Source organism: Palaemon carinicauda, unplaced genomic scaffold (genome assembly GCF_036898095.1).
Source record: "Palaemon carinicauda isolate YSFRI2023 unplaced genomic scaffold, ASM3689809v2 scaffold428, whole genome shotgun sequence".
NCBI lineage: Eukaryota > Metazoa > Arthropoda > Malacostraca > Decapoda > Palaemonidae > Palaemon > Palaemon carinicauda.
In genome coordinates this window covers 64,139-86,738 of record NW_027171682.1, presented here as the reverse complement: position 1 = coordinate 86,738, position 22,600 = coordinate 64,139, and the positions used below count along the sequence as shown (strand labels likewise).

Below are 22,600 nucleotides of genomic sequence, written 5' to 3'. Positions count from 1 at the left end.
AGACTGGACATCTTTGAGATAGAATGATGCGAACACTGACTTGCTTCTCCAATAGGTTGCATCCATAACACTCTGCAGAGAACGGTTCTGTTTGAAGGCCACTGAAGTAGCCACAGCTCTCACTTCATGTGTCCTTACCTTCAGCAAAGCAAGGTCTTCTTCCTTCAGATGAGAATTTGCTTCTCTAATCAGAAGCCTGATGTAGTAAGAAACTGAGTTCTTAGACATTGGTAGAGAAGGCTTCTTGATAGCACACCATAAGGCTTCTGATTGTCCTCGTAATGGTTTTGACCTTCTTAGATAGTACTTAAGAGCTCTAACTGGGCAAAGTACTCTCTCCAGTTCGTTCCCCACCATGTTGGACAGGCTTGGGATCTCGAACGACTTAGGCCAAGGACGGGAAGGAAGCTCGTTTTTAGCCAAAAAACCGAGCTGCAAGGAACATGTAGCCGTTTCAGATGTGAAACCTATGTTCCTGCTGAAGGCGTGGATCTCACTTACTCTTTTACCTGTTGCTAAGCACACGAGGAAAAGAGTTTTTAATGTGAGGTCCTTAAAAGAGGCTGATTGGAGCGGTTCAAATCCTGATGACATTAGGAACCTTAGGACCACGTCTAGATTCCAGCCTGGAGTGGACAACCGACGTTCCTTTGAGGTCTCAAAAGACCTAAGGAGGTCCTGTAGATCTTTGTTGGAGGAAAGATCCAAGCCTCTGTGGCGGAAAACCGCTGCCAACATACTTCTGTAACCCTTGATCGTAGGAGCTGATAGGGATCTTACGTTCCTTAGATGTAACAGGAAGTCAGCAATCTGGGTTACAGTGGTACTGGTTGAGGAAACTGCATTGGCCTTGCACCAGCTTCGGAAGACTTCCCATTAAGACTGATAGACTCTGAGAGTGGATGTCGTCCTTGCTCTGGCAATCGCTCTGGCTGCCTCCTTCGAAAAGCCTCTAGCTCTTGAGAGTCTTTCGATAGTCTGAAGGCAGTCAGACGAAGAGCGTGGAGGTTTGGGTGTACCTTCTTTACGTGAGGTTGACGCAGAAGGTCCACTCTAGGAGGAAGAGTCCTGGGAACGTCGACCAGCCATTGCAGTACCTCGGTGAACCATTCTCTCGCGGGCCAGAGGGGAGCAACCAACGTCAGCCGTGTCCCTTTGTGAGAGGCAAACTTCTGAAGTACCCTGTTGACAATCTTGAACGGCGGGAATGCATACAGGTTGAGATGGGACCAATCCAGCAGAAAGGCATCCACGCGAACTGCTGCTGGGTCTGGAATCGGAGAACAATACAAGAGGAGCCTCTTGGTCATCGAGGTAGCGAATAGATCTATGGTTGGCTGACCCCACAGGGCCCAAAGTCTGCTGCAAACATTCTTGTGAAGGGTCCACTCTGTGGGGAAGACCTGACCCTTCCGGCTGAGGCGATCTGCCATGACATTCATATCGCCCTGAATGAGCCTCGTTACCAGCGTGAGCTTTCGATCTTTTGACCAAATGAGGAGGTCCCTTGCGATCTCGAACAACTTCCTCGAATGAGTCCCTCCCTGCTTGGAGATGTAAGCCAAGGCTGTGGTGTAGTCGGAGTTCACCTCCACCACCTTGTTAAGCTGGAGGGACTTGAAGTTTATCAAGGCCAGATGAACTGCCAACAACTCCTTGCAATAGATGTGAAGTGTCCTTTGCTCCTGATTCCATGTTCCCGAGCATTCCTGTCCGTCCAGTGTCGCACCCCAGCCCGTGTCCGATGCGTCCGAGAAGAGACGGTGGTCGGGGGTCTGAACAGCCAATGGTAGACCTTCCTTGAGAAGAATGCTGTTCTTCCACCACGTTAGAGTAGACCTCATCTCTTCGGAAACAGGAACTGAGCCCGTCTCTAGCGTCATGTCCTTTATCCAGTGAGCAGCTAGATGATACTGAAGGGGGCGGAGGTGGAGTCTCCCTAACTCGATGAACAGGGCCAGCGATGAAAGTGTCCCTGTTAGACTCATCCACTGCCTGACTAAGCATCGGTTCCTTCTCAGCATGCTCTGGATGCATTCTAGGGCTTGGAAGATCCTTGGGGCCGACGGACAAGTCCGAAAAGCTCGACTCTGAAGATCCATACCCAAGGAGACAATGGTCTGGGATGGAACGAGCTGAGACTCCTCAAAATTGACCAGGAGGCCCAGTTCCTTGGTCAGATCCAAAGTCCATTTGAAAATCTCCAGACAGCGACGACTTGTGGGAGCTCTTAAAAGCCAGTCGTCTGACGGAGCCGGACACAAGATCATGATACTGCTGCACAGTCTGTAAACTGTCAATCATGGGCAAGCGAGGAAGTACAGTGACAACCCGAATCTGTCTAGACTGTCTGGGTCGTACAGACAACTCCTTAACGGGTTGCTGAGGTTGCCGCACTGCGTCACAACAAGTCCCTTCTGTTGGTTGTTGAACGTCTTCCCCGTGACACATTGACTCCGTAAACAAAAAAACCTCTAACAAGGACTAAGCTTGGACTGCATGTCATGCAACACAGCTCAAGGTCTATGGGAGCAGGTGTGGTAACAGACGGGATTAGCGGCTGAAGTGGAACCATTACCTTCCCTGTAAGCATGTTATGCTTAAATAAAAGTCCATAAGAGGTTATGCAGCTAAAGGCTCCCTCCAAATGACAGAGTCCTCAAGGGAATATCAGAAGGAGGGAGAAAAGAACTTTCTCATCTACAGGGACCTTATCCTAGAAAAGCTAAGTTCTCTGAGTGAGGGTTCACTGGTGCAAAAGCAGCAGACTAGAAGGCAACGTTATGAAACTGCTTGACAGTCTAGTGAGTTGGCAACAACCCAAGATGTGTTGAGAAGCATGCGGTAAGGTATGCAGAGCATGATGTATGCAGAGTATGCTGTATGCAGAGCATGCTGTATGTAGAGCATGTTGTATGCAGAGCATGCTGAATGCAGAGCATGCTGTATGCAGAGCATGTTGTATGCAGAGCATGCTGAATGCAGAGCATGCTGAATGCTGAGCATGTAGTAAGCAGAGCCTGCTGTAAGCAGAGCCTGCTGTAAGCAGAGCCTGCTGTAAGCAGAGCCTGCTGTAAGGAAAGCAGAGCGTGTGCATGGCGTTTAACATTTCTCAGATATTCCATGACCAGTGCTAGAGTGCTTTATGCATGCTTGCATGGGGTTTAAACCATGGTATGAAAATGGAGGTAAGGTATGCTGAACAGCAGAGTCAGAACGAGCTGGAACAACAATAGTTGTGGTTTCCTCTTCAAGACTCCGATGAGGGAACACCTGAGGCTCAGTCTGCAAAGGCTGAATAAAAGACAAGCAGAAGGAAGGCGCATGGGTGGAGGAGGCTGACTCCTAGCATGAGTGGTTGAACCCAAGGGTTGCGCTTGCTGAGCGGTTGGCGGAAGCGGAGTAGCAAGTTCCAGTTCCTGTGGTGTGAGCGGAGCGCGATGAGGAAGAGGCTGCGCAGAACAAGGTAAATGTCTCGCAAGCTGAGGCTCCTGAGGCGCAAGGCTAAGGTGTTGTGGTGCTTGCCTTGTGGAGGGTTGAGCTCGCTGCAGCAAGAGCTGAGGAGACTGACTCAGGACGGGAGAGGTTGTTGTACCTCAACCGAGTGTTGCATCACTGGTGGAGCAGCAAGTGGAGGCGGAGGAAGAGAGGTATAATCCTCCTGATCCCAATGTAAAGGTTGCCTTAAGGAAGGCGGAGGCTGAACACCACAGGGAACAGCAAACTCAGCACGTGGCTCAACATCGTACGCCTGGCAGGTGGAACTGCTGGCAGGTGGTACTGTGATCAGGCGGAGCGAGTGTAGGTGGAGGGAGTGTAGGCGGAGGCGGAGGAGCAACACTCTCAGCCCGACACTCACGCATCAAGTCCGAAAGCTGTGCTTGCATGGACTGTAGTAGAGTCCACAACATCGTACGCCTGGCAGATGGTACTGTGATCAGGCGGAGCGAGTGTAGGTGGAGGGAGTGTAGGCGGAGGCGGAGGAGCAACACTCTCAGCCCGACACTCACGCATCAAGTCCGAAAGCTGTGCTTGCATGGACTGTAGTAGAGTTCACAACATCGTACGCCTGGCAGGTGGAACTGTGATCAGGCGGAGCGATCATAGGCGGGGGGGAGTGTAGGCGGAGGCGGAGGCGCAACACTCTCAGCCCGACACTCACGCATCAAGACCGAAAGTTGTGACTGTATGGACTGCAGTAGAGTTAACTTGGGGTCGGCAGACACTAAGTTCTGCTGAGGTAAAGCCTTAACAGCAGAGATCTGTTGTGGCAGAACCTTACTCCTCTTAGGCGGAGTGTAATCAACTGATGACTGAGGAGAGTCAGAGCTAACCCAATGACTGCATTCGGGTTGTGAACTTTAACTTCGTACGTCTGGCATAGGTCTGGACTTAACGTTTAAGAGGTCTTGAGACCTGAGACCAGCGTTACTCTGCCTTTATTTTCTCCCCTAATCTCTTCTGCAGACGAGCAAAATAAGGGCTCAATCGTCTGCGGGTGGGAGTGACGGTCTCGGTAAGACACGCCCACAACCACCGAGAATACTTCTGTGCGCCGATCAAGGCCTGCTGAACCCTTATGCCCTTCGACATTGCTTCTCCCCTGGGCTTGGGAGCTTGCAAGAGGTCCCGGACTGGGAGGACGACTGGCGCGCACAAAAGTACCCTCACGCACTAATCACTTATCACTTTGATTTCTGTTTGCACTTATTTCACTGAACTCGAAACTTTAAGTGGTTTGTACCTGAAATACGCAATTCTATCCTTTCTCAAAGTTAGTAATTGCGAAAACAGAATTACAATGTAACAGAAAAATCTAATGAAAGATAATTCAGTGGTTGGAAAGAGACTAAACACTAGATCACTCTAGAAACGTTTAGTTTCTTCCCCTAAAGAGACTAGGGAGAAGAGCAAAAACGATAACGACGTTACTCGTACGCCTGGCAGGCTTGAATGAAACGTTTATCCTCTTTCTCCCTCCGTCTCTATCTCTCTCTCTCTCTCTCTCTCTCTCTCTTGACTTAGAACCTGAGAGAAGAGCCCAATCATATATATCGTTAAAACATATTATTGTTAAAGGAAAAAACTGAAAATTTCCTTTATTAGGATCAAAACCATTAAGTTAAGAAAGAATGAACAAAACGCTAGACACGGTTACTCTTACTGCAACGTGAAACCGTGAACATTCTTTCTCTATCGTAACGATAGAGTGCAAGTTGAACGTTCTGAACGTCAACAACTGCAGAGACAAAACAAAACGTTAGTTCAACTTTGAAAACAGTACGAGACTGTCAAAGAAAATCTTTCAAACTCTGTGGCGGAAATAGCATAATATGTTAACAGGTAAAACCGAAATGACGGGCTCAAAGTTTATTAACTTCGGTAAAAGACCGCCTACTATTAGGAAGGTCGAATATAAACAAATATAAAAATTAATTTTAATGAGTTTATAATAAAAGGAAGTTAATCGAAGAGGCCTATAAGAGGCGGAGAGATATAAAATAAATCTATAACTTTTGTTAAGCAAAATTAAGAAAGAGAGTCTATACTCTCTTAGACACCAACACTTCCGTCTAAGGGAAGGGTCGGCCATTGAAAGGTGAACGAGAGTTCATACTCTCTCGTCACCATAATTAATCAAATTAATTCCAAAAGCTAACTAAGCTAATATAGAAGTTTCCAGTAAAGCGACAGCCGAAATCAAAGAGAAATACTTCACCAAAGTCGTGAAAATACTCCAAGAACATAAGCGTATCCCAGAACGTCTTGCCGGAAGCACGACAGAGGAATAATTGAGGAGGTGTCAACAAGAAGTACTTGAGTACCTGGCCACAGGTGGCGCTGGTAAATACACCCCCTTCTAGTATTGTGATAGCTGGCGTATCCCTCCATAGAATTCTGTCGGGCAACGGAGTTGACAGCTACATGATTATCGGGTAAGTTTAATATTGAAAAAACCTCTTTCAAACATTACTTCCCATCTTTTTCATACATGACATCATCATTTCCCCTTTCATTTTCAGATATTTTTACATTTTTTAAACATCATTTCCCCCTCTTTTTCATACATATCATCATTTCCCCTTTTATTTTCAATATTTTTTACACCATATAATTCCTTTTTTATTTCCAGACCTTTAACTTGTCCTTTCCCTTCTATCCAACCTGACTATTTCCTCGTACTTTCAGACCCAAACGTATCCGGACTCGGCCTGAGCGTCCATAACATATACGTGCCGGCCCCCCGGGTAGGGGTGAGCGTCTTCATGAGGCCGGAGAACGACTCTGACATAGACGACTGGATCGTCACCTGGTCGTCATCCAGACTGAACGGGACGCCGGAGTACATGGACGACGTCATGTACCTCACGAGTCTTCCATACCATAATGGTGGGTGTGGAATGAAAATAATATTAACCCTTTTACCCCCAAAGGACGTACTGGTACGTTTCACAAAACACATCCCTTTACCCCCATGGACGTACCAGTACGTCCTTGCAAATAACTGCTATTTACAATTTTTTTTGCATATTTTTGATAATTTTTTGAGAAACTTCAGGCATTTTCCAAGAGAATGAGACCAACCTGACCTCTCTATGACGAAAATTAAGGCTGTTAGAGCAATTTAAAAATATATATACTGCAAAATGTGCTAGAAAAAAAAATAACCCCTGGGGGTTACGGGTTAGAAAATTCCAAATAGCCTGGGGGTAAAAGGGTTAATAATAATTATAACTTCATCTTCAAACTATATACTGTAATGCTTAAATTGATCTCCGATAATTTATATTTCTTTCTCAATATATTATCATAATTATGCATTTCAAATTGTTCATTATTATAATTATGTCGAGTATAAAAAATTTCTCAAACCTCAAGGGAACAATATAAAGTGCCACTAATTTCAAAATCCATCTTCCACATATTACAAAAGTTAATAAGCAACTGTATACAGTATATACTGTATATGTCTATACAGTACTGTATACTTTAATGTTTACATTGCTTTATCAAGTGCAAGTAATGGTAGATATATCATTACCATTACTGTATAACATCTTGAGCATCCTATAATATTTATGAGATTACAACATATACAGTACAATACATATACTGTATACAATTCTACAGTATTACAGAAGAAGGACTAAAGATCTTCATCCCTCTCCAACAGATACTGGATTCTACGAGCTATTCCTGGACTCCGATGTTATCGGGAAGGTGACAGGAATGTATTCCATTGGATTTGGTCGTTACAACTACACTGTTCCCGAGGTATGTTTGGGAGGATTTATTTCTCACAGGATATTTCAACTAATTCACAGCTCAGCAAACTGGATCAAGTCATTCTGTTAACCAAATTGGAATCTTAATAGTTATTTCTATTAGAATCTGTTGGTAAAATCAGTAAGTTTATGAAATTCACTTTTGTCAACTCCAAATTTGCTAATGGCCGCCTGGCCTTACTTCCCTAGTTATCAATTAACCTTGTTTTCTCTGGAGTTCTTCAATGTCAGGATACCAGGAAACTTTAAATCATTCACTCATCTCTGGATTTTCCCTGAACCATATGACAATTTTCTTATACGATGGAAATCTTCGACGTGGGCAGTCAGTAACTGAACGTATTCAATTGTAAGAGGAACTGTCAGGGAACTGTATTCCACACAACGGTTTTCCAACTCGCACTTTTGTCCCTGGACACAAGGAGAATAAGGATCATCATCGCATAAATATAAATCCCTTGAACAACCTTCACAAGAAGACATAATTATGCAACAAGAAGACATCTCCTTATACTTTATAATGATAATTAATGATGAGTTTATATAGAACTTCCTAAAAAACACAAAATCACAATCTGGAGCGTGTATAGAACTTTAGATTCTTAACATGACTATGAGACACGTAGAAACAGAGAAGCAGTCGCTTACTCACACAGTAGTATTGCCATACATCGCCATATAATCTCAATACTTCACTAGAGTGGCGGAGGTATTACAAGGAAAGAAAACAGGAAATTTTTAGTTTTAGAGTTGACGTCAACATATGACCAGCTTCGAGAGAGAAGCAATGTGAACATTAGGGGAGGTTCGTAGAAATAATCGCCCTTTTACGCGTCCAAATGATCTTGTCTCTTTCGTTGCGGTGAATTTTGATAACCACTGAGCCACGAGGTTATAATTATTTCTATTATCAGTACTATGGGTCATCTTTTAATAGTAATTCCACAGGTAACATATATTAGCTCTTGCAATAATATACTGTACTTGTAGAAAAACAAATGCATTACTACCAACTGTTCATACTAGAACAGCTTTTTCATCCATTTTATATTCTCATTAAGGTAATTATTATGATTATCATTAAAACTACATAGGTTCATATTGAACAAGCGTAGATTCCCATATGTTTTGTAAGTTAGTGTTCAAAGGATGTCAACAAATCAATAAGAGACAGGAAAGGCTCCAAGAATATTTTTGGGGAAACACGTTGGGAAACCTAAAAACAAATTGACGTTCACGAAATGATTGAAAAATGGTGAAGTTCCTGTTGACACATTGCACAGAACGTGAAAAACGAACCCTGAAATGAATTCTAAAGATGTTAAAGTGAATATAAGGTCCAGCTAGCAAATGTATAAACAAAACAGAGTTGTAAAATGCCTAAATCCCATTTCTTTTTCCTCTAAATGACAGATTCTCGAGCATCCATGTTTTGAAGACCCTCCCAACAACACCGTTCTCCTGAGTTTTGACACCCAATTCGACACCAACTACTCCTTGAGCACCTTCGTTTCATCTTGTCTCTTTTTCAACAATGATCTCCTGACTTGGAGTAGTGACGGGTGTAAGGTAAGATTTACTTTCATTTCCACAAATTAAGTTCGTGTAGGGTTTATCATTCAGTCGCAAATATATGGGGTTAGGATTATAATTATGTGAACGACATTCTATAGGCTAAAAAGTAGATAAAATGAGCTTTAAAATGCAGAAACAGATTTATGATATATTGAACAATTAGAGAGTTATCAGTGTTTGAATATTGTCAATTTCCAAACACGATTTCCCGTATTTGAATTCTCTTTTAGCAAAATATGATGAGCCCTTATTGTAGAGGAAGCCTCTATTAAAGTCAAGGTAAAATGAGTGAATTTTCCCAGCACAATGATTTTCACCCAGTTGTAATCATTAACTATAATTGCAATAATTCTCGCCTTTCCATTTTCATTCCCTCCATTTGGTCTCATCTCTCTTAGGTGTTTAATTACTTTCTTAAGCCTAGTCTCTTAAGAGAGTTAAAAGGATTCGGTGCACTTAACATATAGTACTTTATGCTGATTACTGTTCGTAACGTCCTTGCCTGGTGATCGCCAGTCCGGCCTCCGAGTCCCGCTCAATCTCGTTAGTTCTTATGGTCGGCGCAACCTCACCATCCTTGTGAGCTAGGCCTGGGTGGTTTTGGGGAGCCTTATAGGTCTATCTGCTGAGTCCTCAGCAGCTATTGTCTGGCCCTCCATGGTCCTAGCTTGGGTGGAGAGGGGGCTTGGGCACTGATCGTATGTAATATGTGCAGTCTCTAGGGAACTATCTTGCTTGACAGAGCAATGTCACTGTCCCTTGCCTCTGCCATTCATGAGTAACCTTTAAACCTTTAAACTCTGTACTTCTTCACTCGCAACTCATTCTCCTCTCCCACACTGTCCTAGGTTATGTACTTCTTCACTCACAACTCATTCTCCTCTCCCAATTGTCCTAGGTCATCGGAGCCACCGCAACAGTGACAATCTGCTCCTGCAATCATCTGACGTCCTTTGGGTCGGGCTTCTTTGTGACTCCGAACACCATAGACTTTTCTTACGTTTTTGCCAACGCGGGATTCGCAGACAACCTTACGATCTACCTAGTTCTGATCATCTCTTTGGCTCTGTACTTGATTGGTCTGGTTTATGCCAGAATAATGGTGAGATATCAAAGCCTACTGCTTTTATCAAGCACATTTAATGGCAAAGATTATTCTACGATTTAATAGATTTGCTCAATACAGTATTGAAGGATTTAGAAAATGTAGCAATTCCTTTGATGAGCATAAATACTATTGAACTAGCTTTACCTAGATTACCTTGAGCGTATCTTTCTCATTCAAGATTAAAGGATAGTAAGCTGATACCGATATTGTTACACAAGTGAATTTTCAACCACTTCAATAATAGTGTATAGTAAAGGTATTCTATCTTTAATATCGAGGCCTGTTTTGTATTTGGTGATATATAGTTCCTAATAAATACCCATATACTATATATGGCATCATTAAGATCCCAGGCCTTCGTAAATATCATCCTTAAAATTGTAAGGTTTGATGTTGACCTTTGTTTTCCATTTCAGGACAAAAGAGACGTAGAGAAGGTGGGGGCTACGCCACTACCCGATAATGACCCGGAAGACCAATACCTTTACGATGTAATGGTGCACACTGGGCACTTCCCTGGAGCAGGTACTAAATCTAAGGTAAGTTCTCTTAGCTAGTGTGGTGATTGTTATTACTCCTGCCAACGAAGTTGGAAGGATGTTATGTTTTATCCCTTGTTTGAGTGTGTATTTGTTGGTGATCACCTTCCTGGCTACAATCTTAATCGTAGAGTAAGAAAGCTTTCAAGGATTGACCTATGTATAAAGCTGAAAATTTATAAATTTTGGAAGGTCCAGGTCAAAGATCAAGGTCACAGTCAAGCAAAATGTCCAATTCACGTGATCAGCCATAAGTTTGGCCATCATTGCCACAGAGACTTCAAACTTAGTTCATATATAAGTGAATGAAAATCCACAGTGTCTACAGTGTCTAGCATATTCGTGTGGATATACAATTCCATACCAACCAAATCCAGCTTGAATTAACTTTGTTGACTGAGGGACCAAATCAAATCCAGCTTGAATTACCTTTGTTGACCGAGGGACCAAATCAACTCCAGCTTGAATTACCTTTGTTGACCGAGGGACCAAATCAACTCCAGCTTGAATTACCTTTGTTGACCGAGGGACCAAATCAACTCCAGCTTGAATTACCTTTGTTGACCGAGGGACCAAATCAACTCCAGCTTGAATTAACTTTGTTGACCGAGGGACCAAATCAACTCCAGCTTGAATTAACTCGTGACTGAAGGACAAGTCATAGATAACACGTTAGAATTATCAGTTAAACTTCACTTTGCCGTTAAAAAAATTTCTTAAAATACTTTCAATGGGTATGAGTAATCTGTTTTAGTTATCCAAATCAGTCTACTTGCTAATTAATTCTTAAAATTTCAAAATTTTTATGATAGTTCTTTTGATGTTCTCAGTAATATGGTTGAATTAGTGTTAAATGTTCCTCAAGGCTTATGCATTTTAGTTCTCATCAATATACATATTGAACATTTAATGCAAACTTTAGCAGCAATTTATCAAAAAGTTCCAGAAACCTGCTCTTTAGACTTCATCTCTTCAATTATGAATGAGTGGTTTTAGTGAGCTGTTAAACTTTCTATCAGGACCAAGTAAGACAGTAAAGTGGGTAAATTATCAACTTAAAAGGTAAGTACCGTAGCTTATTTGACAGGCATTCTTATAAACGGTATAGTCGTATGTTTAGAGTGGATGGATTACAGTAAATGCAAGTTTGATCAACCTTAAAAGATTTACTTCTTGCATTTTCTAAGATCAATCTGAGTTGGTAAGTAATACTTTGTTGATCAAATAAGTCTTAATACTCAAATAAATTTTTTCCTTACAAAGGTATCAAACATTTTTTACCCAACAACCAAGCTTTCTATTACTTAACGAACATCATTAATTCTTTATTAATCTGTATAAAACTAGTTTCATATAGTTTTCACATCTTACAGGTCCAGTTCTTATTGGTTGGCGACTGGAACGAGACAGATGTCCGAACCTTGAACGAAGACACCAAACGTCCTCTGCTCACCCGAGGAGCTTCGGACCATTTCATTCTGGCTAACGACAGGTAAGAGTTGAACGAGCCATAGACGATATGCAACTGGATTAATCTAACTGATGATAAACTTGAGGATACATTGCTTTACATACACAGAAGCTGTTAAATACTTGGGAATACGAACTTAGCCTCATCATACCGTACCTCATGAATGGCAGAGGCAAGGGACAGTGACATTGCCCTATTAAGCAGGACAATGCCCTAGAGATTGACCATATATACATATGATCAGCGCCCAAGCCCCATCTCCACCCAAGCTAGGACCGAGATGGCTAAGCAATGACTACTGATGACTCAGCAGATAGACCTATAGACTCCCCCAAACCCCCAACCTTAGCTCACATGGATAGTAAGGTTGCAGACACTAATGGCACTAACGAGACTGAGTGGGACTTGAACCCCCGACTGGCAAACACCAGGCAGAGACGTTACCAATCAAGCCACAACAACCCTTTATTCAAGCTTAACAAACCTTACCTTACCTAACATTGTTTCCCCAAAATCTTTTCTTGCCAAACATAGGCAATCGAAACCCGTTCATTATTTCCCCAACCTAACTGTACCTTACCTTTCCCAATCAACTATAACTACCTCAACTTAACCTTATCTTCAATAACCTTCTATCTTTCATTTTCATCCCTTCTCTTTGACAAATCTAACTACTCAATTTTGTCTGTTAACAGATTTCTGATCATTTCAGGAACATTTTTTTAGTCAAAATGGTAGTCAGGAATTAAAACATATTTGAGTGGTCTGATTAAATCATATTATCAATGGCAATAATAATCTAAATTAAAAAAAGAGCAATGAATGGTCATATATTCATTTATTCTTAGCAATTAGCAGCATGTTTACGATTGCCTTTGCCTACCTGTGGACCAGTCTCATTTCAATATTGGAATAAAAGTACAAATTACGAAGAAATACGTAAATGTCCCTGCAGTATGTACTCACCAAGTCAATCCTCTCATAAAAAGCATCGATCTTGAAGGCATTGGTCCAATCGTGTTGACGACAACATTGCGTCTTCTTCTTCTTCCCAAAGGCCCCTAGGTCCGCTGCAATACCTTAGGATTTGGCACGACAACAGCGGCAAGGGCAAGACAGCCTCCTGGTACTTCGCTTACATGGTGGTCAGGGACCTGCAGAGCGGCGAGGAGTTCCAGTTCATCTGCAACACGTGGCTGGCTGTTGAAGAAGGCGACGGATTGGTTAGTGAATCCTACGCTGATTTGTGGATGTGGAAACACTAGTGTGTCATACGTAATGATTTTTAGTGTGAACAAATGTGTAGTGTAGTTATATCAATATAAAGAATACCACGATTTTCACTGGTGGTTTGATCAAAAAGAAAGAAATTGGGAACAGAGTTGAAAGTAGTTGCAGCTCGGGCACGAAGGGAGTGCAGAGACCCATTGGTGATGCCTACAGTGAACCAACTAAGTGTTATTATCATTATCATTACTATTATCATTATTACTGGCTATTATTACTATTTGGAAAAGCAGGATGCTAAAAGCCCTAGGGCTCCAATAGGGAAATGAACCCAGTAGGTTAAGTAAATTAGGAAATAAACTATATGAAAAGTAATGAATAAAAATATATATTTCAAGATCCGTAAAAACATTAAAATAGATCTATCATATATAAACTATGAAAATTAACTTACATCAATCACTTCAAAACTGAAACATTTTCTGCAAGTGTTGTATAAAATGATGCTGTACGTTATAATATCCGAGTTTGAATTTTGTTTTAAAAGCCGATTTATAACAAAGTAATGATCATAAATAATACTGTCTTACAACAGGTTACAAAATTTGTCATATTAATAGAAGTTAGTTTTAAAAATATAAAATGTAATTTCACATGACAGTTAGTCTTGAAAAAAAATTCTAAATGATCAACGACTAGTTTAAAATAGCTGTCTTAATACTTCACTCGTTTTGAAAATTATATAGCACAGTATGCAATAACTATGCTCTTTTTCTAAAAATAAAACCTATTTGATCAAGCACTTTTGAAAAACAGTCTGAAACAGATACGTAACAGAGTACAGTAGTGATTTTTAAAGTTGTTATTGTATTAGCTTAAAAAATTCTATTGAAACGAGATGAGGAACACTACACGAGAGATAGATACAGTAGATAGACAGATATGTCAAAAGGGATCCTACATTAAGAAATTATATGGATAGGTAGATGTAAAGAGTTAACCTTTTTACCCCCAAAGGACGTACTGGTACGTTTCACAAAAGCCACCCCTTTACCCCCATGGACGTACAGATACGTCCTTGCAAAAAAATGCAATAAAAAATTTTATTAAAATATTTTTGATAATTTTTTGAGAAAATTCCGGCATTTTCCAAGAGAATGAGACCAACCTGACCTCTCTATGACAAAAATTAAGACTGTTAGAGCCATTTAAAAATATATACTGCAAAATGTGCTGGGAAAAAAATAACCCCCTGGGGGTTAAGGATTGGAAATTTCTAAATAGCCTGGGGGTAAAAGGGTTAAGTGATAAGTAGATAACCTAAGTGTAACTTTAAAGACAGGTATGTAGAAAGATGTACTGTATACGAACAAATCAAACAAATATACACAAATACTTATAGGTAGAGAGGCAGACGACTAGAGAGTATAATACAGTACTGATATATATCAAAATTACAGTTAGACAGGTATTGTATGTAGAAAGATGTACTGTATAAACACAAATAATACCAATAATATACACAAATACGTATATTGTAGGTAGAGGCAGACGACAAGACAGTATAGTACTGAAATATATCAAAATTAAAGTTAGATATGTACGCACAAGGACAAAAAAATATTACAAACATCAATTACTTGCCAGATCGACCGCCTGATCCCAGTCGCCGGAGACGAACAGAAGCGCGATCGGGCCCACGTTTTCAGCAAGACGGTCGAAAAGAACCTCTCCGACGACCACCTGTGGTTCAGCGTCGTCCTGAGACCCGCTCGGTCGAGGTTCACTCGGGTCCAGAGGCTCTCGTCTTGCATGGCACTCCTCTATCTTTCCATGTTGGTGAACGCAATGTTCTACGAAAGGGTAAGAAGATATAAGGTTGTATGGTTTAGTTTTAAGATGTTTATTTAGACATTACTAAGCTTATTCTTATTGGTCTTTTATATGTTTGACAGGTCCTCAACTTATGAAAAATCTGTTTTTGGGTAAGATGGCCATGACGTCCTGATGGAAGGTTCCTTTAAAAGCTTCCCGAGAGTACATACATACATATACCAAAGGCACTTCCCCCAATTTTGGGGGGTAGCCGACATCAACAAGAAACAAAACAAAAAAGGGGACCTCTACTCTCTACGTTCCTCCAGCCTAACCAGGGACTCAGCCGAGTTCAGCTGGTACTGCTAGGGTGCCACAGCCCAACCTCCCACATTTCCACCACAGATGAAGCTTCATACTGCTGAGTCCCCTACTGCTGCTACCTCCGCGGTCATCTAAGGCACCGGAGGAAGCAGCAGGGCCTACCGGAACTGCGTCACAATCGCTCGCCATTCATTCCTATTTCTAGCACGCTCTCTTGCCTCTCTCACATCTATCCTCCTATCACCCAGAGCTTTCTTCACACCATCCATCCACCCAAACCTTGGCCTTCCTCTTGTACTTCTCCCATCAACTCTTGCATTCATCACCTTCTTTAACAGACAGCCATTTTCCATTCTCTCAATATGGCCAAACCACCTCAACACATTCATATCCACTCTAGCCGCTAACTCATTTCTTACACCCGTTCTCACCCTCACCACTTCGTTCCTAACCCTATCTACTCGAGATACACCAGCCATACTCCTTAAACACTTCATCTCAAACACATTCAATTTCTGTCTCTCCATCACTTTCATTCCCCACAACTCCGATCCATACATCACAGTTGGTACAATCACTTTCTCATATAGAACTCTCTTTACATTCATGCCCAACCCTCTATTTTTTACTACTCCCTTAACTGCCCCCAACACTTTGCAACCTTCATTGACTCTCTGACGTACATCTGCTTCCACTCCACCATTTGCTGCAACAACAGACCCCAAGTACTTAAACTGATCCACCTCCTCAAGTAACTCTCCATTCAACATGACATTCAACCTTGCACCACCTTCCCTTCTCGTACATCTAATAACCTTACTCTTACCCACATTAACTCTCAACTTCCTTCTCTCACACACCCTTCCAAATTCTGTCACTAGTCGGTCAAGCTTCTCTTCTGTGTCTGCTACCAGGACAGTATCATCCGCAAACAACTGATTTACCTCCCATTCATGATCATTCTCGCCTACCAGTTTTAATCCTCGTCCAAGCACTCGAGCATTCACCTCTCTCACCACTCCATCAACATACAAGTTAAACAACCACGGCGACATCACACATCCCTGTCTCAGCCCCACTCTCACCGGAAACCAATCGCTCACTTCATTTCCTATTCTAACACATGCTTTACTACCTTTGTAGAAACTTTTCACTGCTTGCAACAACCTTCCACCAACTCCATATAACCTCATCACATTCCACATTGCTTCCCTATCAACTCTATCATATGCTTTCTCCAGATCCATAAACGCAACATACACCTCCTTACCTTTTGCTAAATATTTCTCGCATATCTGCCTAACTGTAAAAATCTGATTCATACAACCCCTACCTCTTCTAAAACCACCCTGTACTTCCAAGATTGCATTCTCTGTTTTATCCTTGATCCTATTAATCAGTACTCTACCATACACTTTTCCAACTACACTCAACAAACTAATACCTCTTGAATTACAACACTCATGCACATCTCCCTTACCCTTATATAGTGGTACAATACATGCACAGACCCAATCTACTGGTACCATTGACAACACAAAACACACATTAAACAATCTCACCAACCATTCAAGTACAGTCACACCCCCTTCCTTCAACATCTCAGCTTTCACACCATCCATACCAGATGCTTTTCCTACTCTCGTTTCATCTAGTGCTCTCCTCACTTCCTCTATTGTAATCTCTCTCTCATTCTCATCTCCCATCACTGGCACCTCAACACCTGGAACAGCAATTATATCTGCCTCCCTATCATCCTCAACATTCAGCAAACTTTCAAAATATTCCGCCCACCTTTTCCTTGCCTCCTCTCCTTTTAACAACCTTCCATTCCTGAGAGTATATATGACTATATACGATACCCTTGAGAGTTAATCTTAAGGGTACTCGCGCCAGAAGTTAGAATTCTGTGAAACCTTTGGTTTGATTCTCTGGGAATATCACTGTAGTCATATATACCCTTGGGAAGCTACTAAAGGAACCTTCCATCAGGACGTCATGGCTTGAGCCCAAAAAGTCATATATACCCTAGGGAAGCTACTAAAGGAACCTTCCATCAGGACGTCATGGCTTGAGCCCAAAAAGTCATATATACCCTAGGGAAGCTACTAAAGGAACCTTCCATCAAGACGTCATGGCTTGAGCCCAAAAAGTCATATATACCCTAGGGAAGCTACTAAAGGAACCTTCCATCAGGACGTCATTTCTTGAGCCCAAAAAGTCATATATACCCTAGGGAAGCTACTAAAGGAACCTTCCATCAGGACGTCATGGCTTGAGCCCAAAAAGTCATATATACCCTAGGGAAGCTACTAAAGGAACCTTCCATCAGGACGTCATGGCTTGAGCCCAAAAAGTCATATATACCCTAGGGAAGCTACTAAAGGAACCTTCCATCAAGACGTCATGGCTTGAGCCCAAAAAGTCATATATACCCTAGGGAAGCTACTAAAGGAACCTTCCATCAAGACGTCATGGCTTGAGCCCAAAAAGTCATATATACCCTAGGGAAGCTACTAAAGGAACCTTCCATCAGGACGTCATGGCTTGAGCCCAAAAAGTCATATATACCCTAGGGAAGCTACTAAAGGAACCTTCCATCAGGACGTCATGGCTTGAGCCCAAAAAGTCATATATACCCTAGGGAAGCTACTAAAGGAACCTTCCATCAGGACGTCATGGCTTGAGCCCAAAAAGTCATATATACCCTAGGGAAGCTACTAAAGGAACCTTCCATCAGGACGTCATGGCTTGAGCCCAAAAAGTCATATATACCCTAGGGAAGCTACTAAAGGAACCTTCCATCAAGACGTCATGGCTTGAGCCCAAAAATACAAATCACACTGGAAACAACAAAGAAAAGATAAAGAAATACTTTAATAAAACAATATTATATCATTTAATACGGTAAGTAAAACAATATTTGTAATAAGGTTAGCTATTCATATGAAACCTGAGTATTTGTTGACATTTTAGCTGGAAATCATAGGCATGGAATTCAGGTTACGCCTACCCCAGGCCAAAACTTAACAAAATTGGACTTACAAAACATTTGACATACAAACAGCTTCTTGGAACTAATTAAGCGGTCAGAAAAAAGGTCTAAACTTTTACGGTGTCAGATTTTGTGTTAGATTGCACCGTAGAGTCGTTTTATGGGTATATATGTGGTCATCGCATTTTATCGCTCTCCGGCTAAAATTATAGAAGATATATGAGATTTTCTTGAAAAATGTCCCTATTTTTGGGGTCCGAATCTAGTAAACGCGGTCAGAAAAAAGTCTAAAATTTTACGGTGTCAGATTTTGTGTTAGATTGATGCTATTATCATTACTTGCTAAGCTACAACACTAGTTGGAAAAGCAGGATGCTATAAGCCCAGGGGCCCCAACAGGGAAAATAAGCTCCATTTCCAACTTTGCTGTGATCCACAGCAATGTACAGCCCACAGGGGAAAAAAATCCATTTTATAAAGTGGGTGCCATGGTATAGTAAAGCTAGTCTTGAGTTTACTGTGGGCATAGTTCCCTTTCAGCAATCATTCCATCCCTCTGTAAATAGGAACCAATATTTTACAGTAAAATAAAAAGCCTGGGGCCATCAACCTTGTTTCCAAAGTCTTACGTAGAACACAGAAAGTTGCCTCTTTCAAGCAATGCCTACACCAAAGACTTGCTGAGAACACGGAAAGTTGCCTCTTTCAGGCAATACCTATGCCAAGGACTTGCTGAGAACACAGTAGCCTACAGGTAATACCTACACCAAAGACTTGCTGAGAACACAGTATCCTTCAGGCAATACCTCCACCAAAGACTTGCTGAGAACACAGAAAGTTGCCTCTTTGAGGCAATACCTCCACTAAAGACTTGCTGAGAACACAGTATCCTTCAGGCAATACCTACACCAAAGACTTGCTGAAAACACAGCATCCTTCAGGCAATACCTCTCACAAAAAGGTTCATGGAAACATGGCTACAAAGAATGGCAAACATCCCAATGTAATTTCCTTCGATAAAAATCAAGAAAAACCTTTTAACTTAATTGATTCTCTTACATCCACAGGTACCAGACACCCCAGGAGCAGGAGGCCTGAACTTGGGGTTCTTCAGCGTATCTCCTGAGGCCATGGGCGTCGGCTTCATAAGCAACCTCATAGTCTTCCCGCCCTCCTTCATCATAGTGTTCTTCTTCAGGAAGGCAAGACCTCGAAGGCCTAAGGCTTCGCGTCTGAGAGAGGCCTTGATCAAGCAGAACCTCAGTCAAGGCGAAGGCGAGTGATTTAGATAAGAAATTTCTTCAATGTTAGATGTCAAATCTTTACTTTGATTATTAGTTTACCTGATAGGAGATAGATATGGTATTAGGACAGAGTGTCGAAAGGCAGAGTGTCGAAGGACAGAGCATCGAAGGACAAAGTGTAGAATGGACAAAGTGTAGAATGGACAAAAGTTAAAAAGAGAGAGAGATAGATTGGATTGGATTATTGATTTTAGGCTTACGTCAAGCAATGGGAATTCAATGTCATCCAGAAGATAGAGAGTTACAAGGAGTTATAAATGTTTTTTGAGTTGATTATTCAATTAAGGCTTACGCCAAGCACTGGGATTACAAGGTCATTCAGCACTTTTGAAAAAATAAAATGGATATAGGATCATAAATATACATCATACATCAATACAAGCAATAAAAATTTATTTATGAGAAGACATAAAATATGAAAATACAAATGTATTAATGTATTAAAAAAATTGTAGCAATATTTATTTAAAGATTGTGAGCGATGGCTCGAAGATATTGTAACCCATCATTGACATCATATGTATCAAAAATACTTTTTAGTCTTAGGTTAAGGAGAGCATATTTCTTGTATTTTCTTTTTACACCACGGCCTTGTTGAATTTGTCCTAGAATCATTTCAGTGCTGGCCTGCTCCATACGAAGTTTTCGTAAAAGTTTGTCCTCTGTTGGGTGGCAAATCTTCACTCTTCTATGAAAAGCATTATGCCACCCTTCAACAGAGTTATTGGTCCAAGGCAAATCTTTTGCAACTCTATCGTGAACTGACCACAAGTCAATTTCATTCAATGGCTTTCTTCTTCCCCTCTGGACGATTCCAAGCCATGTAACATTATTATATAGTTCAAGGTTAATTAGGTTGTTAGTTAAATGGATACTGTATTCTCTCTTTTTATCATTTATCATTTTTATAATTTCGACACATAGTCTGTTCGACAATTTGTCTGTTCGACATTTTGTCCATTCGACACTTTGTTCTTCGACGCTCTGTCCTTCGACACTCTGTCCGCGCACGGATAGATATATAGTTTGATCGTTTCTATTTCTTTTTTTCATAACCCTTCTAGTAAATTATTATTCTTCCTCTGTCACCAATGAATTATTGTTATTATTACTAATAGTATCAGTATTATTCACGTAGGATCTGGGAACAAAAAATCCAGTGTTGACATCCTCAACTTCTTATGAATTTCATTTAACTTTCAACTTGCATATTAAAACTGACTTTGTTCTCTTATAATATCCAAACTTAAGTTTGAAAAGAGCTTTGCTTCAGTCTTGAATGTAATCTTAATCATACCACATAGGATGAAAAAATCTAAAAAAAGAAATACTTTCGAAATTTTCATGGGAGCACTCTCTGTTTCATGACCTATATTTTTTGGTGGTTTTGAACCCTAAGTATTTTTGTCATATTTCACAGTTTATCTCTTGAAGGATACATGATAATGAGGCATAGAAATGTTCAAGATTTCACAGCTGATGGTCGGTGACGAATACTATTACGAACTACAAACTATGGGTAATGGCTCAATCACAAAGACTACTGTACTACAAACTACGGATAATCTTGTTCATCAGTCAAGACTGACTTACAAGAACCTTAATTTTTTCAGATACGAAAGAAACACAGGCAACACCTACAAAAAAAGGACAGTTCAACAAACCCCCCATGGATAAACAAAAGACCCCTTTGACCCAAAAGCCAGTAAACTTGGAGGCCGAGTCAAAGATTATTCCAGCCGCTAAATCCGAATCAGGTCCACAATTGAAAGAATCTAAAAGCCTGGAGGAGAAGCCCTCCAGTGTTATTAGCCAGTCTTCCCATAAACAGCTTTTAACATCAAGTTCATCTGGTGGGAAAGAAGAAAATAGCCAAGAAGTACCGTATAGGGTAAGACGAGATTGTCTATTTCAACATATTTACTTTAATTAGACTTTTTACTACATTTACATTGAGAAAAACTAGTGACTTCCATTCAGGGTTTCACTGTTCCTTTAGACGAGGTTAAGTAGGATCCAATAAGAAGAGATGGGTTAGATTAGAATTGATAGACTATGTGTAGTTAAAGTTAACACTGCCTTATAAAGATTGGTAAAGAATATTGAACTCAAGTTTTACCCTAATTTAACCTACGTTGTACAAGATTTATTTAACATGATGTACTTAGGCACTATATGTAAAAATCTTCCCTAATCTAACATAACCTTTGCTACTGTGTCCATACTTAATTTCTTTAAATTCAATTACAAACAAATGTTATTATGTATTTTTAACCCATTCTGAGTGGAGAAACCTTAACGTGGTGAAATGGTTTGGGTATCGCCATGATCAGCAAAGCTGTACTAGTCAGGGCCAACCATACCAGGTTGCTTTGCTTTGAGGGATCAGACAAAATTCTCCAACCGTCACAAATCCTGCCTAGCCAGCATGGCGATGAAAACTGGCCAAACCATAGACATGAATCGACATTGAGTAAATGTTCTAAAGTAATGAGCATGAAAGCACATTTATTAATTGTCTTTAGTAATATTGACTAATTTAAAGCTAATTTTAGGGAAGATTCTCAAAGATATCACAGTGTATGCTGGTGTAGTAATGTATATGTAATGCTTAAACTTTTTGTATAAACTGTCTAGCTGGTAGAAAATGCTAAAGGAGAAAAAACCTAAGCGGGCATAAGGCTAACTAAATCTATTTCATTACTACTACTACTATTATTAATAACTAAGCTACAATCCTAGTTGGAAAAGCAAGATGCTATAAGATAAGCCCAAGGGCTCCAACATGGAAAAATAGCCCGGTGAAGAAAGGAAATAAGGAAATAAAGAATGAACTTCAAAAGGATATATGACAGCCTGTTCAACATAAAAACATTTGCTGCAAGTTTAAACTTTGGAAGTTCTACTGAATCAACTACCCGATTAGGAAAATAATTCCACAACTTGGTCACAGCTG

At 40.8% G+C, this 22,600-nt stretch overlaps 1 protein-coding gene across 1 annotated transcript in view; it reads left to right on the top strand.

The window, feature by feature from the left end:
- LOC137636888 (uncharacterized) overlaps positions 1–22,600 on the top strand; it is a 102,352-nt gene that overhangs the window by 56,260 nt on the left and 23,492 nt on the right. The window contains exons 35-44 of the mRNA XM_068369244.1: positions 6,190–6,390; positions 7,175–7,275; positions 8,700–8,855; positions 9,760–9,963; positions 10,386–10,508; positions 11,882–12,000; positions 13,037–13,202; positions 14,854–15,069; positions 19,408–19,615; positions 21,258–21,535. Of these exons, the coding sequence (XP_068225345.1) occupies positions 6,190–6,390; positions 7,175–7,275; positions 8,700–8,855; positions 9,760–9,963; positions 10,386–10,508; positions 11,882–12,000; positions 13,037–13,202; positions 14,854–15,069; positions 19,408–19,615; positions 21,258–21,535 (1,772 nt within the window). The remainder of the gene's footprint in view (positions 1–6,189; positions 6,391–7,174; positions 7,276–8,699; positions 8,856–9,759; positions 9,964–10,385; positions 10,509–11,881; positions 12,001–13,036; positions 13,203–14,853; positions 15,070–19,407; positions 19,616–21,257; positions 21,536–22,600) is intronic.